General features: G+C 35.2%; 2 protein-coding genes across 2 annotated transcripts; both read left to right on the top strand.

The window, feature by feature from the left end:
- The first annotated feature begins 596 nt into the window (after positions 1-596).
- On the top strand, positions 597-7,251 carry LOC120282466. Its single transcript, XM_039289287.1, has 11 exons — positions 597-938; positions 1,212-1,254; positions 2,195-2,248; positions 2,831-2,894; positions 3,876-3,932; positions 4,571-4,677; positions 4,767-4,805; positions 5,703-5,791; positions 5,922-6,000; positions 6,642-6,689; positions 6,874-7,251. The coding sequence occupies exons 1-11, from the start codon at positions 733-735 to the stop codon at positions 6,952-6,954; spliced, it is 867 nt and encodes a 288-aa protein (XP_039145221.1). The 5' UTR covers positions 597-732; the 3' UTR covers positions 6,955-7,251.
- A 532-nt stretch (positions 7,252-7,783) lies between these two features.
- On the top strand, positions 7,784-9,314 carry LOC120282305 (zinc transporter 8-like). The gene is made up of 3 exons (XM_039289086.1): positions 7,784-8,425; positions 8,517-8,666; positions 8,762-9,314. Exons 1-3 carry the CDS (start codon positions 7,808-7,810, stop codon positions 9,065-9,067), a joined length of 1,074 nt encoding a protein of 357 aa, XP_039145020.1. The 5' UTR covers positions 7,784-7,807; the 3' UTR covers positions 9,068-9,314.
- Positions 9,315-13,878: the final 4,564 nt, after the last annotated feature.

The following is a 13,878-nucleotide window of genomic DNA, read 5'->3' as shown; positions in this document are numbered from 1 at the left end:
ATACCATCATTTTTTTTTGTAAGAGTAATTATTTATATGTAATTTAGTTTCTGCTATTAGAGACAAAACTTCAATATCAGTGCATGCCAAATGATGTTCTAGTTATTTTATTTTTATTTTTTAATCTTAATAATAGCAATCCCATTATAATCACTCTTTTGTTTTTTTTTGCTTGGTTGCTCTGCTTTATTATTCACTCTCTCTCTCTCTCTCTCTCTCTCTCTCTCTCTCAGTGTGCCATTTTGCTTAATACTCTTAGTTTACCTTAATAGTTAGAGATTTTAATTTAATTCATATTTTATAAATACAACCACACTGTAAATATACCCACACAACAAGTATATAATTTTTTTTTATAAAAATATAATTTTACATACAGACTGAAGATTGATCATTCAGTCCGGATGTTTTCATTGGAGGATAATAGATTTAGGTTGCAGACCCATACCCACACCCACATCCACACCCACGGTGTTTTCACAGGTAATATACAGTTTTTTTATTATAAAATTTAAAAGAAAAAAAATAAACAAAAATAAAGGGGAAAAAACAATTTAAATCAAATAATTCTTATTTTTAAAAACCATAAAATCAGACAGGTAGACACGCGATCATCACCGTTAGATCACTGAAGGCCTTTCATGGCTTCATCGTCGTCGTCACAAGCGAACTGACACGCTTGTCTCCTCTTTCTAATGCGATTCGTGAAGACGCTGCCACACCCTCGCCGAGATGCCCTCGCCGGAACGGGGTAGCTCCACCGTGGCCGCCGCCGTCGTCGTCCCATGGCTTCTCGTCTCACTGCTTGTTGGTCTTCTGCCGCTTCCCGCCGTGGGAACCTCGTGTGACCTCAGCTTTCTCCGCGGTAGCACTCTTTATAATTACAGCTTGGCGTTGCCGATCAAGAATTACCCTCATGGCGCCCTTAGCGAGGATGGGTAAAGACTTGATTTTTAGATCATTTGGATGGTTTTGATTCTGATTTTGTCTTTTGATTTCTTTGTACTCCATTGAATCTTGTAGGGTCAAGGTCTTTTTTTTAAAAAAAAAATCATGAAATGTGAGATATATTTGATCCCCTGTTCTCTGAAACCGAAAGAAGCTCTTATTTTTTGGATTTAATTCTGTTTAGAAAACTTTGTGGAGATTGTTTAATTTTTTGTTTCCATTTTTTGCTATAAAGTAATTAGATTTACTTTTCTTGTTTGTAGGTTTTACAAGGTAGCAGTCAACACAAGTTTGCTTTGGTTTCAGGTTGGCTTCATCAGGTTACCTTTTCCTTTGGCTTTTTAATTGTCACATCATCTGCTTCTTTTCTTGGTCTGTTCTATGTACTAGTTAACATGAGAGTGCACTTTTCATTGTTAATGCAACCAACATATTCATCTTGAGATGCTGAAAATCATTCAGCTGAACATAAACCGATGTTTCTTTAGCTATTGCCTTGCCTTATTTGTGAGAATTGAATTTAACTTCCTTGATTTTCCATTGCAGCCAAAGCTCTATTTCTGGATTGCTTGGCTGTGGTGATTCATTTTTTATGTTTAGAACTTTAGGCTCTCTATGTTTGTCTGTTTCTCGCCTAGTTCTTAGATCTTCCCAACGCTATCCACTTAAATTCAGTTTCATAGTATGCTGTTGTCTACTTCATCCATCATTTCTTTGTTCTTCTGGCCACGTTTTACCAATTTATTAATGCTTTATTCTAGAGCTGCCTGTAATGTTGAAATCGAAATATGCTTATGCTTCTTGGTTGTTTTATCTTAGTCTAGCTTGCATTATCTCTAGATTTTCTACCCTTGCTGGAATTTTCATTTTCCTGCATCTACACTGATTTCCATTGAGCCACCATATAACTTAAAGCTAAATGTTCGCCATGATATTCTTTTATTTTATTTTTCCAAGTTCAAAGGTTATCATTTCTGTAAATCACAGGACAATGTCTATAATTAAAGTGAAAATTTCCCTGTTGCCCTTCTGCTAATTTTGCCCACCTTTTTGGAGAATCATAGAAAGACTTGCTACTAACCAAAAAAAAAAAAAACTACTCCCTTTTATCGTGTTTTTTTATTTTTATTTTTTGAAGCATATTTTCAATGAAATTTCGAAATAGGGGAGCCATTTATGCTTTATATTTTTCTTAGAAACAGTTTTCTTTTTGTATACTGCAATAATGTCAATTTGTATGTGACAGCTATGCGATTCAATGATATTTAATCATGATCCTCCCAGATGCTTTATCTGCCAGGTACTTTGCTGGCTATTCTATCTTTCAATGTTCTTTATTTATACACTAAAGCATCTCATTTCTTACTAAGTTAGCTTTATAAAAATTCCAGTCATTTATTCTCTACAATCATGACATTTGTAAGAAGAGAAGAATTCTTTCAGGTCCAAGCATGCCTCAAAAGTAGCATTTTGATAATTTTGTTACTGAAAAATGGATTATCAATTGTGTAATTATGCAATATATATCTTTCATTCAAACTTTATATTTGCATGAATGGAACTATATTTCTGCCATTTTTGAGAATCGCCATCTTTGTTTAGATATGGTTGGAATCTGTAAGATACTTTGCAGCACACCTCACATTATCAATATCACATTGATATTTGTATTTCTTTTCTTTGATGGTAATATTTATTGCATCTGACACACATTTAATTCTTTGTTCCGAAGCAACCGAAGCCTGGAATGCATGCTGTTGATTGTAGATTGCTTCTGTTATCTAATAATTCAGCATAATTTGTAGGAAGTCATAGCTATGCTTTCTATTACTTCTGCATTTCTATCCAAAAGATTTGAACTTTCTTGCAAGCACTGTTTTAGGGCTGTGGAGGTCCGTCAGGTTGTGGTACAGCTTGCAGTGCACTAGTATCAAATGACATTGGAGGTGAACATGCTTTATTCAGTTTTCTGTTTCACTTTGATTCCTATGAGTTTGACTCTCATTGAAGGCAAACATTGGCATAGATGGTGCCAATAAGCAGAACTAGATGGATGGCATGAAACATATGATTTTTTACCTGATGTGATGTCTTCAGTAAAATGAATTGGATAGGCTAATAAAATTTTTTTACTCAGAAATTGTATTACCTAGAATCTTAGATGAATAACTTTAAACCAGCTCCCAGGTTTATTTTAGCCCCAAAAAATTGTTTTGTTTGATTTGTGGTTTAGTTTACCTCGTAGGTTCCATCAATTGAACACAGCTGATTTAAAATTTGTATGTGAAGTGAAACTCTGCACTAACATCTCTTGTTGCATGTCTTTCTGAATATGCTCTTCTGTGGTTATTTGTCAAGGAAGTAAACCCAAACCTTCTGTACTTGAGCAATTAAGTATTATAGCATCGACAACACTTCCAAAATTTGCATGAATTTCTTCTTCTTTTATTATAATCAGCAAAAAGCTCTCATGATGACTTGCGTTAGCTTTCACTGTGAGTACATGCTTAGAATTTCCTTTGAGGGCTGACTTTATTGTAGATGGATTGAACGACTTTTCAGCTTAAACTTATTTCTTCTGAACCTAATAGTGTTGCATGTATAGTGTATTCATGGTGAAATTTGATTGTAAAGCTTCCTTCCTGCATGTCACACTTCAGCATTTGTTTTGCTGAACTAGAACACTTCATTCTTATCTTATTTTGCGCTTTTTAGGATTTTTAAAATTGTTATTTTCTTTTTAAGATGCCAATGGAACAGGGCGATTTGTAGCATCTGAATCTTATTTTCTTATTGTCTCCAAATGTTCAGCTTAGCATACTCTGTTTTTATAGTCTTTGTTTTGGTTAGTTTATGCCTGGATTTATTGTGCACTCAAGCTATATATTTGTAAAATGTGCTTATTTATTCAATTATTTTTTATTCAGGATACTTTGTTTGCACCACTGTTGGACAACCATCAAACATAGACATTAAACCCATAGGTAATTTCTATTCTGTAAGTTATATTGAGGGTTTCGTGTGTGCGCGCTTTCTATGGTCTGTGTTTTAATTTGAGTGTTCTAAATGAATCAATAAGATTGATCATTGGGGACCACAGGTTCACTGTTTCAAACTTATATTTTCTTGTTCACTAAACTAGGAAGTCTATCATCTACATCATCATATCCAATTACCTGACTATTTTAAAGTGTCCACCTGTATATTCTTTTGCACTCGATGCAATATATGCACATCATGAGTCAAGGTGAAAATGATATTGGTGTAAGCCTTTGTTTCAGTTTCTGCATTCTTGATGTTCTGCCATTTACAAAAGCAGTATATGTGGTCTGAGAGTAATTTTTTATATATCCTATTCATTAGAAGTCTTCATAAGATGATTTGGAAGTGTGCCCCTTTTCAGTTAGTTATATAGACAAGCACTATAGGTTTTTGTTTGGCTTGTTGCTATTTGTTAAGTGATTACTTTTGCTGGTGGATTGGTCCAAGGTAAAAGGGATTACCATGCAATAGATTTACAAATGCACGTTAATATTTAGTTTTTGTGAATGAATGGTATCATTAGAATGAATTGCATATATTCATTTCCATTGATTTCAGAGTTTGCAATTTGGTTATACAGATGAAGACAATCCGCTAAAAGGTGTTATAGTTAGGATGTCAGCTATTGGCCTGAAGGACAATTGTTCACTTTCTGTTTCTGTTTTTTGTGATAGAAATGAAGCCCAAGTATTGTTCTGCTCTTTTCACAATCTTTTTGGATTTCTAACTTTTTTAATTCAGTTTGAAGATATGATTTCAACTTTTATTCCTTGCAGCCACCAATTTCTCTAGACATACTTGGGGGGTGCAACTATGTAAGTTTTATGCAACTCGTTAAGCATTTGAGTACTTTCAATTATAAATAAAAACTATAGCATGAGTTATTTGGATCAACCATGTGAGAAGTTTGTAAAGCAATTGGGCATACTGAGAGTAGTAGGTAAACCCATGTTGTGGGCATGTGCAATCAAAGATTAACTTAAAGAAAAAGTAAAGATAAAAGCCTGTAGCTACTTGCAAAGCCCAGATAAGGTTTAGAAGACCTAATTCAGTGCAAGAACAAACACACGTTAGGATAAAAAAAAAAAAAAAGGTCGTTAGTGGACAACAGTAGATCACCTGCTTAATGCAAATGCTTGACAAAGAATGCACAATGTAAAATCCAATAATCAGGATAAAATCTGTGATTTTACTGACCAAACTGGCTACAGAGAATGTTTGCAACCTTGGGACACTTGACATATTTAATGGGCTTGCCAGAATTGCCATTTGTGCTTTGATATATAATATCTTTTCTTTCTTTGGAATGAGGGACAAGCCATAATAAGGGACTGATTTTATTTTCACCGAAGTCACGGCTAATGACTAATTTCAATTTGATTGGGACTCCCTTATTGGTCAAAAGTAGCATTGATGCTTCTGGGTGGGGCAATGTTGTTCGCTGCTGGTGAGGTTCTATGATGTGACCAGGATCATAATGTTGAGAGGAAAAGAGTAGAGGTCAAGATTATGCGGGTAGCTGTAGGAGTATTTCTTCCATAAAAATTGACGCCTCATTGCCCGTATCTGATGCTTGTGTACCTAGCCCCATTGTTAAAAGACCATGTGCCTTTGGATTAAGATAGAAATAGGGTAATGCCTAGTGCTATGATTTGAGATCTTTTATTGTGATTATACGTTATGTTTCAGAATCATGATGTATGGCTTCACAGGCTACAGTGCTAAGGCATCCATCCGGTTGTCCCAAGATTATCTCTGCTAATGGAGGAGGTTGGGGCTGGTTTAGTATTTTAATGACTATGTGAGTGTTTTCTTTTTCAACATCCCAACTTCAGATTCTCTAGTCTAGCTTATGCTCCTTTCCTTTCTTGACAAAGTTAAATCACACAAGTAGATTTGGTCACTGTACTGATATTGCTTTTGTATTTCAGACTTTTGTGTCTCTTTGGTGGATACCTTTTGGCCGGTACCGTTTATAGGTTCTTTTTCCTTGGAATTCATGGTGTTGAGGTATGGCTTCCCCCCTCACCCTGTTTTAATTTTTATTTGATTTTAGTTTATTTCGATTAAAGCGGATAAGCCACATTAGTTAAAAGAAAGAAGCATATGGAGTACAAAAATGAACATAATAGGCTATGGCCAAAGAACAGACAAAAAAAACCTCTTGCTAAAAATTAACATGCTATAATATGGCTTCCATTTTCCCTTGCTACAAAGTTGAAACTTAAAAAGAGTAATAGAGTAACTGATTATCTCCATTTTGTTTTGGATGCTTTTTCACTCTGAAGCTCTGTCTTGCATAAAATTGGGTTGACTTTTCTCTGTGGACATTCTAACTATATCATTCATTTTGTACATCATGTTATGGGTGAGAGATGAGAATTATTAGAATGACTCTTGAGTTATATGTCCAGCTATAAAAAAGAATCAGTGATTACTTCATATTCTGCATGTCTGGATTGCTTTTCTGTTATGGAATTTGCAAATGTGGGCAATTGCAAAGTCAGAGTAACTCACCCAATTTTTGTGTGCTCGTGTATGGATTGACTTTTGGCGCCCGTTGTTGGTGCTTTGTGTGCTTGTGTTTTCCATTTATTGAATTTTTTCTTTTTTTTAAAAAACTCGCCCAATTTTTCTCATTTCTCTTTCAGGCAATACCTAACTTGGAACTTTGGGTCAGTTTACCACAAAGAGCTTGGGTAAGTTTTTGATTTAACATAAAATAAACGTGTATACTCCACATTCTATTATGAAGAAACAAAACATTTTATTCAGTCATTCGCTGTGAAAACTTGAATTCATTATTATGACATTGTTCACATGCTTAGATCAAAAAGCGCAGACATCGAATCCATCTGATAGTTGTTATGCCTGTTCTTACAGATTGGTTTGTCTTCTTTAATACGAAGATTCAGAGGAAATGCGCAGAACGGCCGGGGTTATTCTTCTCGGGTTGATTTCTAGAGATCTTTTTTCTATGGTGCTCGACATACCCGAAACAGAGAGCTGATATCCTCCTGATTTCTCCACCAGAGAAACTACTCAAAAGAATTCATCTAGTGTCATTACCACTTTTATATATTTTCCACAAAAATTCCCGTCCATCAAAGGTTATGATGCATATTTTTTTTAAAATTTATGGCCGAATCCTAATTGGATTTCACATGTGATTGTTCAAAGAATATGATACCAAAAAGGTCCTTGTATTGATGTGAGAGATGGCAAAACATATAGGAGAATGAACGTAATGCACTTAACATACTTTTTATCTAAGAAGGCATAGTTCTATTCTGGCCCCGCTTGTTTATATTTCAAGGATGAAGACAACCAGTCATATTGGATGCCACTGAATGTCACATCTTCAATCTCAACCTCACATCGTGCCCAAATACTACATCTAAACAGTTCACCACCGTCCATTTCTCACCAACCTTCACTCCAAAACAGTCATATATATACATAAAAAAACAAGTCCATGATATTCAAAAAGCAGAGATGCCACTCAGTTCCAACACCATCCTTTTCTTCTCTTTTTCGCTTTATGCTTAGTTTTTACCCTCATTTTTTTAAAAGTGTAGTATATTCTAAACAAGACTGAGTCAACTCAAAACTCCTACGTATTGTTTACACTTTACACACCTTCTAACACCAATCATTCTAATTAATTAATTGCAGTTATTTATTAAAAAAAAAAAATGAAAACAAAATGAGCACATCATGTTGCCATTCAATCTTTCCAAATTCCTCAAACTTCTCAAAACTATATAAATACTCTTAAAACTCATTCAATACCTTCTCACAATTAAAACAAACAACCATGAAATCATCATCATCATCATCATCCTTCATCTTCATCTTCTTCATGGCTTCACTACTTCTCCTCCCTCTCTTTGCCCATGCAGACTGTGACTGCTCCTCCGACGAGGAAGGCCGTGATAAATCCAAAGCTCGTCCTCTGAAGATCATCGCCGTCTTCTCCATCCTCGTCGCCGGAGCCATTGGTGTTTGCCTTCCTATTCTCGGCAAATGGATCCCAGCTATCTCCCCTGATAAAGATGTCTTTTTTATCATCAAAGCCTTCGCCGCCGGCGTCATTCTCGCCACTGGTTTCATCCACATCTTGCCTGACGGCTTTGATAACCTAACTTCTCCTTGTTTGAAGGACAACCCTTGGCATAACTTCCCCTTCGCCGGCTTAGCCGCCATGGTTGCCGCCATTGGAACTCTAATGGTGGACACCATGGCTTCTAGTTATTACACTAGGTCTAGTGTTAGGAATGTAGCGTTGGCTACCGATGAGATGAAGACGGTGGAAGACGGCACGGTGGCCGGAGACATGCACGCTCACACGCATGCCACTCACGGCCATTCCCATGGCCCTGCTTTCTCCGATCATCTCTCCTCCGACCTCATTCGCCACCGTATCATCTCTCAGGTTTGTCTTTTTCCTCTCTGTTTTTTTTTTCTAATCATAATTAATTAAAAAAATCGTTTTTTTAAAAGATAATTAATTAATTGGTAATCAGGTGTTGGAAATGGGCATTGTTGTGCACTCAGTGATCATTGGAATATCATTAGGAGCATCAGAGAGTCCTTCCACCATTAGACCTCTTGTTGCTGCTTTGAGTTTTCATCAGTTCTTTGAAGGCATGGGTCTTGGTGGATGCATAGTTCAGGTACATGCATTTTTATATAATTAATTTTTTATGTTGTAAAAAGTATATGAGAGTAGTTGATTTAATGTATGTTATTTATTTATATGTTATTGTAGGCAAAGTTTAAAGTGAGGTCAATGGCAACAATGGTGTTGTTTTTCTCATTGACAACTCCAGTGGGAATAGCAGTTGGGATTGGGATTTCTTCAGTTTATAATGAAAATAGTCCTACTGCTTTGATTGTTGAAGGGCTTCTGAATTCAGCTGCAGCTGGAATTCTTATTTACATGGCTCTTGTGGACCTTTTGGCTGCTGATTTTATGAACCCAAGGGTGCAAAGCAAGTTGAAACTTCAAATTGGGATTAATATTTCTTTACTTATTGGAGCTGGTTTGATGTCACTTTTGGCCAAGTGGGCTTAAATTCATGAATGAATGAATGAGTTCAATAGTTATATTTTAACCATGTCATTTACACTGGAATGATACCAGTTACATAGAAGGGGGTTTTTTTTTTCTGCAGAATTTCTGCCTCTCTTTATTAATGAACTGATCTTTTTAACTCATTGGGGCAGGTTAGTGGGCTTAAATGAATGAATTCAATAGTTTATTTTAGTCATGTCATGTACACTGGAATGACACAAGTTACATAAAAGGTTTTTTTTTTTCCTGCAGAATTTCTGCTTCTCTTTGCTAATGAATTGCTCTTTTTTAGTCATTGGGGCAGGTTTGATGTCACTTTTGGCCAAGTGGGCTTAAATGAATGAATTCAATAGTTTATTTTAGCCATGTCATTTACACTGGAATGACACAAGTTACATACAAGGTTTTTTTTTTCTGCAGAATTTCTGCTTCTCTTTACTAATGAATTGCTCTTTTTCCCCCCTTGATTGCTCTTTTTAACTCATTGGTGCAGGTTTGATGTCACTTTTGGCCAAGTGAGCTTAAATGCATGAGTGAATGAATAAATTCAATAGTTTATTTTAGCCATGTCATTTACACTGGAATGATTGCATAGAAGGTTTTTTCCTGCAGAATTATTTCTGCTTCTCTTTAGTAATGAATATTTCTTTTTTCCCCTTGAACATTATGTCATATTGGCTCAATTTTATTGCTAATTAAACTCCAAAAGTGCATGGATTCTGTGAGGTCTTAGAGCAATTAATCTATATATTTATATATAGCCATGAAAGAATAAAGCTGAGGTTTACTTTATCTAGAGACCATCCTTTTGGTGTGTTTTCTTGATCATCTGTCGTATAAGATCATTAATTACCAGCAAGGATTGCATTGAAAATAATTTGGGGGTGCTGCACTAATTTATTTTATAATCTTAAGAGTTTGAACGTGTTTACTCACCCCATAATAATATGCTCAATTAATTTATTCTCAAATTATTCCACCTATATACTCCAAACAAATATCTTATAATAGGAATCCTTTTTTTTTTTTAATAAGATTAATTAATAACTAGATTGATTTATTTTAATCAGTATTAACTGTGATTAAAATTTTATGCCCTGAAGAAATTAAACCAATTTATTAAAAAAGTTTCATCAGTTTAATAGCAGTTTAAGAGAGCAAACAAGATGGGAATATATTTTAAGATTATGTTTGCTAAATAATTTATGCAATTACGATAATTAATTTGTATGGATTGATATGTATTGTTCATTATGAAGTTAATGCAAAAACTTTATATATATATATATATATATATATTCTAGTTTTTTTTTTTTAAATGATCATCTGTTTAGTATGATTTAGGTCGTATTCCTCTTCCAATGTTTGTGGATCAGGTGTGTCTGTTTGCCTTCGTATTTGTTTCTTGTACCCACGTGTATTTTTTTTTATTTTTTTAATTAATTGAAATTTATTTATTTTTTAAATAAACAAACCTATTTTACACACTCCAATTACACTATTTATTTTTAAATTTTTTATTACTAATAAAACTCCTCATAATTCTTTTTTAAATGTAACAATAACCAATTGAAGATAATAAACATGCTTATTGAGAAGTTGGCGGGTTAAAAAAAATATATTTATAATATTTAATAATATAAAAAACTTTATAAATATGAGAAAGACAAATGGGAGATGAGACTTTAATAAATATCAAGCCGGGGACAAAAAAACAAATGTTTAAATCAATATGGCCCGGCCCGACAGTACTTTTCAATGGTATGACACCAAAGTATAAGGGGGAGATCATGAGTTCAAATCCCTCCCCGACAGTATTATTCACCGTACTGTTCATACATTATTCATTTTTATATTATTCTCATACTGTACATACACTGTACATCCGGGTTTTAGTACTGTTCGATACTGTTTATATTTATATAAAAAAGGCGTTTGTCGTCTATTATTCAAAACATGGCCCGACGATATATGTGAGCTATTATTCATCAACTCTTTTTAGTTAGAACAATAGTTATGATTCTAAATAATTAGAATTTACTTGCGTCTGTTTTTTTTGGACAAATTTTGGATAAAATGTGATGTTTTCTTAAATTTTAAAATAAATAAAATCATAGACATGGCTAGGGCTGTAAACGAGCCGAGCCGAGCCGAGCCGAGCTTTGCATTGTTCAAGCTTGGCTCGTTACTATTTAATCGAGCTTGAACTCGAGCCGAGCTTTCTTCGAGCTTCATTTTTTATGTTCAAGCTTGGCTTATTACTATTTTAACCGAGCTCGAGCTCTGATCGAGCTTATTTCGAGCTTCATGCTCGAGCTCAACTTGTTAAGAAAATTCGAAGCTTAGACTTAGCTCGTTAGCTTGATTAAGGCTTGACTAAATTTTTTATATTCTATTTTTTTATTTAGTAAACTTATTTAATGAATCATTATCAAGTGTGACTCAACTTGATTTGAGTTTGATTATATTAACAATTGTTACAAATAAAATTGTAAATGACAATATAAACGAGTTTTTAATTATACAATAAACGAGTTGTTCACACGAGTTAATGAGCCGAGTTTGGTGGTATTCAAGCTTGGCTCGTTTATCTTACGAACTCATTTAACTTAATGAACTAGCTAACCCGAGCTTTTAATGAGTTGAGCCTTCGAATAGTAGTTTATAGCCCTATATGTGTAACTCAAATTGACAACAATGGCATAGTCACATATACACCTTAATATACATATACATGTATATATATATAAACTAGCTCACAATCGAGCTTATAAACGAGCTTGTTCATGAGCTTGGTCACGAGCTTGTTTGCGAGCTGTGTTTGTTAGGAAATTAATCTTCCGTATCTTCCATATTAAGAATAGAAGATTTGTATATACTATTGTAATCACTAATTTATAGTTAACAACCTGATTTGTTGCTAATCAGTTACTGATTTGTAGGGATGCACAGATCTTTCTCTATATATATATGTTCATCTTTATCAATGATAAAACATAATTCATTCTTCACTTTTACATGGTATCAGAGAGAGACTAAGATCTTGACTCATCATTGCTGCACTTTAATCTCTTGTGTAGCATCTATTTTTCAATCATCATGGCCGGTGAAGATTTGCTTCCACCACCTCCTCATCCTGCTTATCATGTCAAGAAAAGTGGCAGTTTTGAAATTTCTGCAGATTCTTTGAAGGCAGATTTCTCAAATCCTTATTTCACTCATCACTCAGACAATCCAGGTATGATTCTAGTCTCCAAATCCTTGAATCGGGACAATTACTCTAGTTGGAAACGGGCTATGACGCTGGCCTTAAACTCCAAAAACAAACTCGGGTTCGTTAATGGTTCTATCAAAGCTCCTTTAGAAGAAATTAATCCTGAAGGCCATGCTGTTTGGTCTCGGTGCAATGACCTGGTCCATTCTTGGATCATCAATACTCTTGATCCAGAAATTGCAGACAGTGTGATATATTATCCCACTGCTCATGAAGTTTGGGAGGATCTTCGTGAGCGATTCTCTCAAAGCAACGCACCTCGAATCTTTGAGATTCAACGAGATATAGCTTCTCTTCGACAAGAACAACTCTCTATCTTTGTTTACTATACCAAACTGAAGAGCTTATGGGATGAATTGGCCACATATTCAGACGCTTCATATGGAACACAAGCAGATCAACAAAAACTGATACAATTCTTGATGGGTTTGAATGAGACTTATAATGCAATTAGAGGTCAAATCCTCTTGATAAATCCTTTGCCCTCAATCCGACAAGCTTACTCACTAGTCACCCAAGAAGAAAAGCAGCGCATCCTCAGTTCGGTGATCTTACTCAGCGATTCAAGTACTAGCATCGCAGCCATGGCAGCAATTCACAGCAAGACGACTCCTTCTACAACAATAAGAACTGAGCAAAAATTACAAAGTTTTAATGGATCTCCTCCTCAAGCACGGGAATTCATAGGACGCCAAGATAAAGATCGACGTCATGGTTCCGGAAGAGGTCGCCCTGTATGCAAATATTGTGGAGATTTGGGCCATTGGACCCAAAAGTGTTTTAAGCTACATGGATATCCACCAGGCCACCCAAAATCAAAGAAGAATTTTAGCCAAAATTCAAATAGGGATATTTATTCAGCTAATCATGTTTCTGAGGCATCAAGCCAGCATGAAGGTAGGCCTGCAGTTGCTTTGTCTGAAGCCCAACTCAAACAGCTTTTGTTACTTCTCAATAATCAAGGTGAAGGCTCTAGTTCTAATGTGAATGCAGTAACAAAGCCAGTTTGTCCACTGTCGCTTCCCACAATTGGATTATTGATAGTGGGGTGACAAACCACATTACTTCTTCATCTAAGTTATTGCACACATATACAAATTGCTCATTATCACCAGTATTATTGCCTAGCGGAGGAAGGACAAATATTGTTGCGAAAGGATCTTTGCCTCTAAATTCTGTATATTATCTGCATGATGTGTTATCTGTGCCTACATTCAAAGTCAACTTGATGTCCGTGAGTCAGTTGACTAGAGGCTTGAATTGTTCCGTGACGTTCTTTCCTTATTGGTGTATTTTGCAGGATTTGGCTACGAGGACGATTGGTTTGGGTAAACAATGTGACGGATTGTATTATTTGATGGCACTAGCAACAGATATCTCCTCATCCTCAAACCGATCAGTCTGCAATCTCACCATCTCACCCACCGACCTCTGGCATAATTGGCTAGGCCATGTCTCACCATCTCGTCTGAGGTTCCTTGCCAAGAACTTTTTGAATTTTTCTGTTGAGTCAAATAATGCTTGTCCTATTTGTCCT

This window comes from Dioscorea cayenensis, chromosome 18 (assembly GCF_009730915.1).
Source record: "Dioscorea cayenensis subsp. rotundata cultivar TDr96_F1 chromosome 18, TDr96_F1_v2_PseudoChromosome.rev07_lg8_w22 25.fasta, whole genome shotgun sequence".
NCBI classification, from domain to species: domain Eukaryota; kingdom Viridiplantae; phylum Streptophyta; class Magnoliopsida; order Dioscoreales; family Dioscoreaceae; genus Dioscorea; species Dioscorea cayenensis.
The sequence above is the reverse complement of the archived record's forward strand: the minus strand, read 5'-3'. Positions and strand labels throughout refer to the sequence as shown.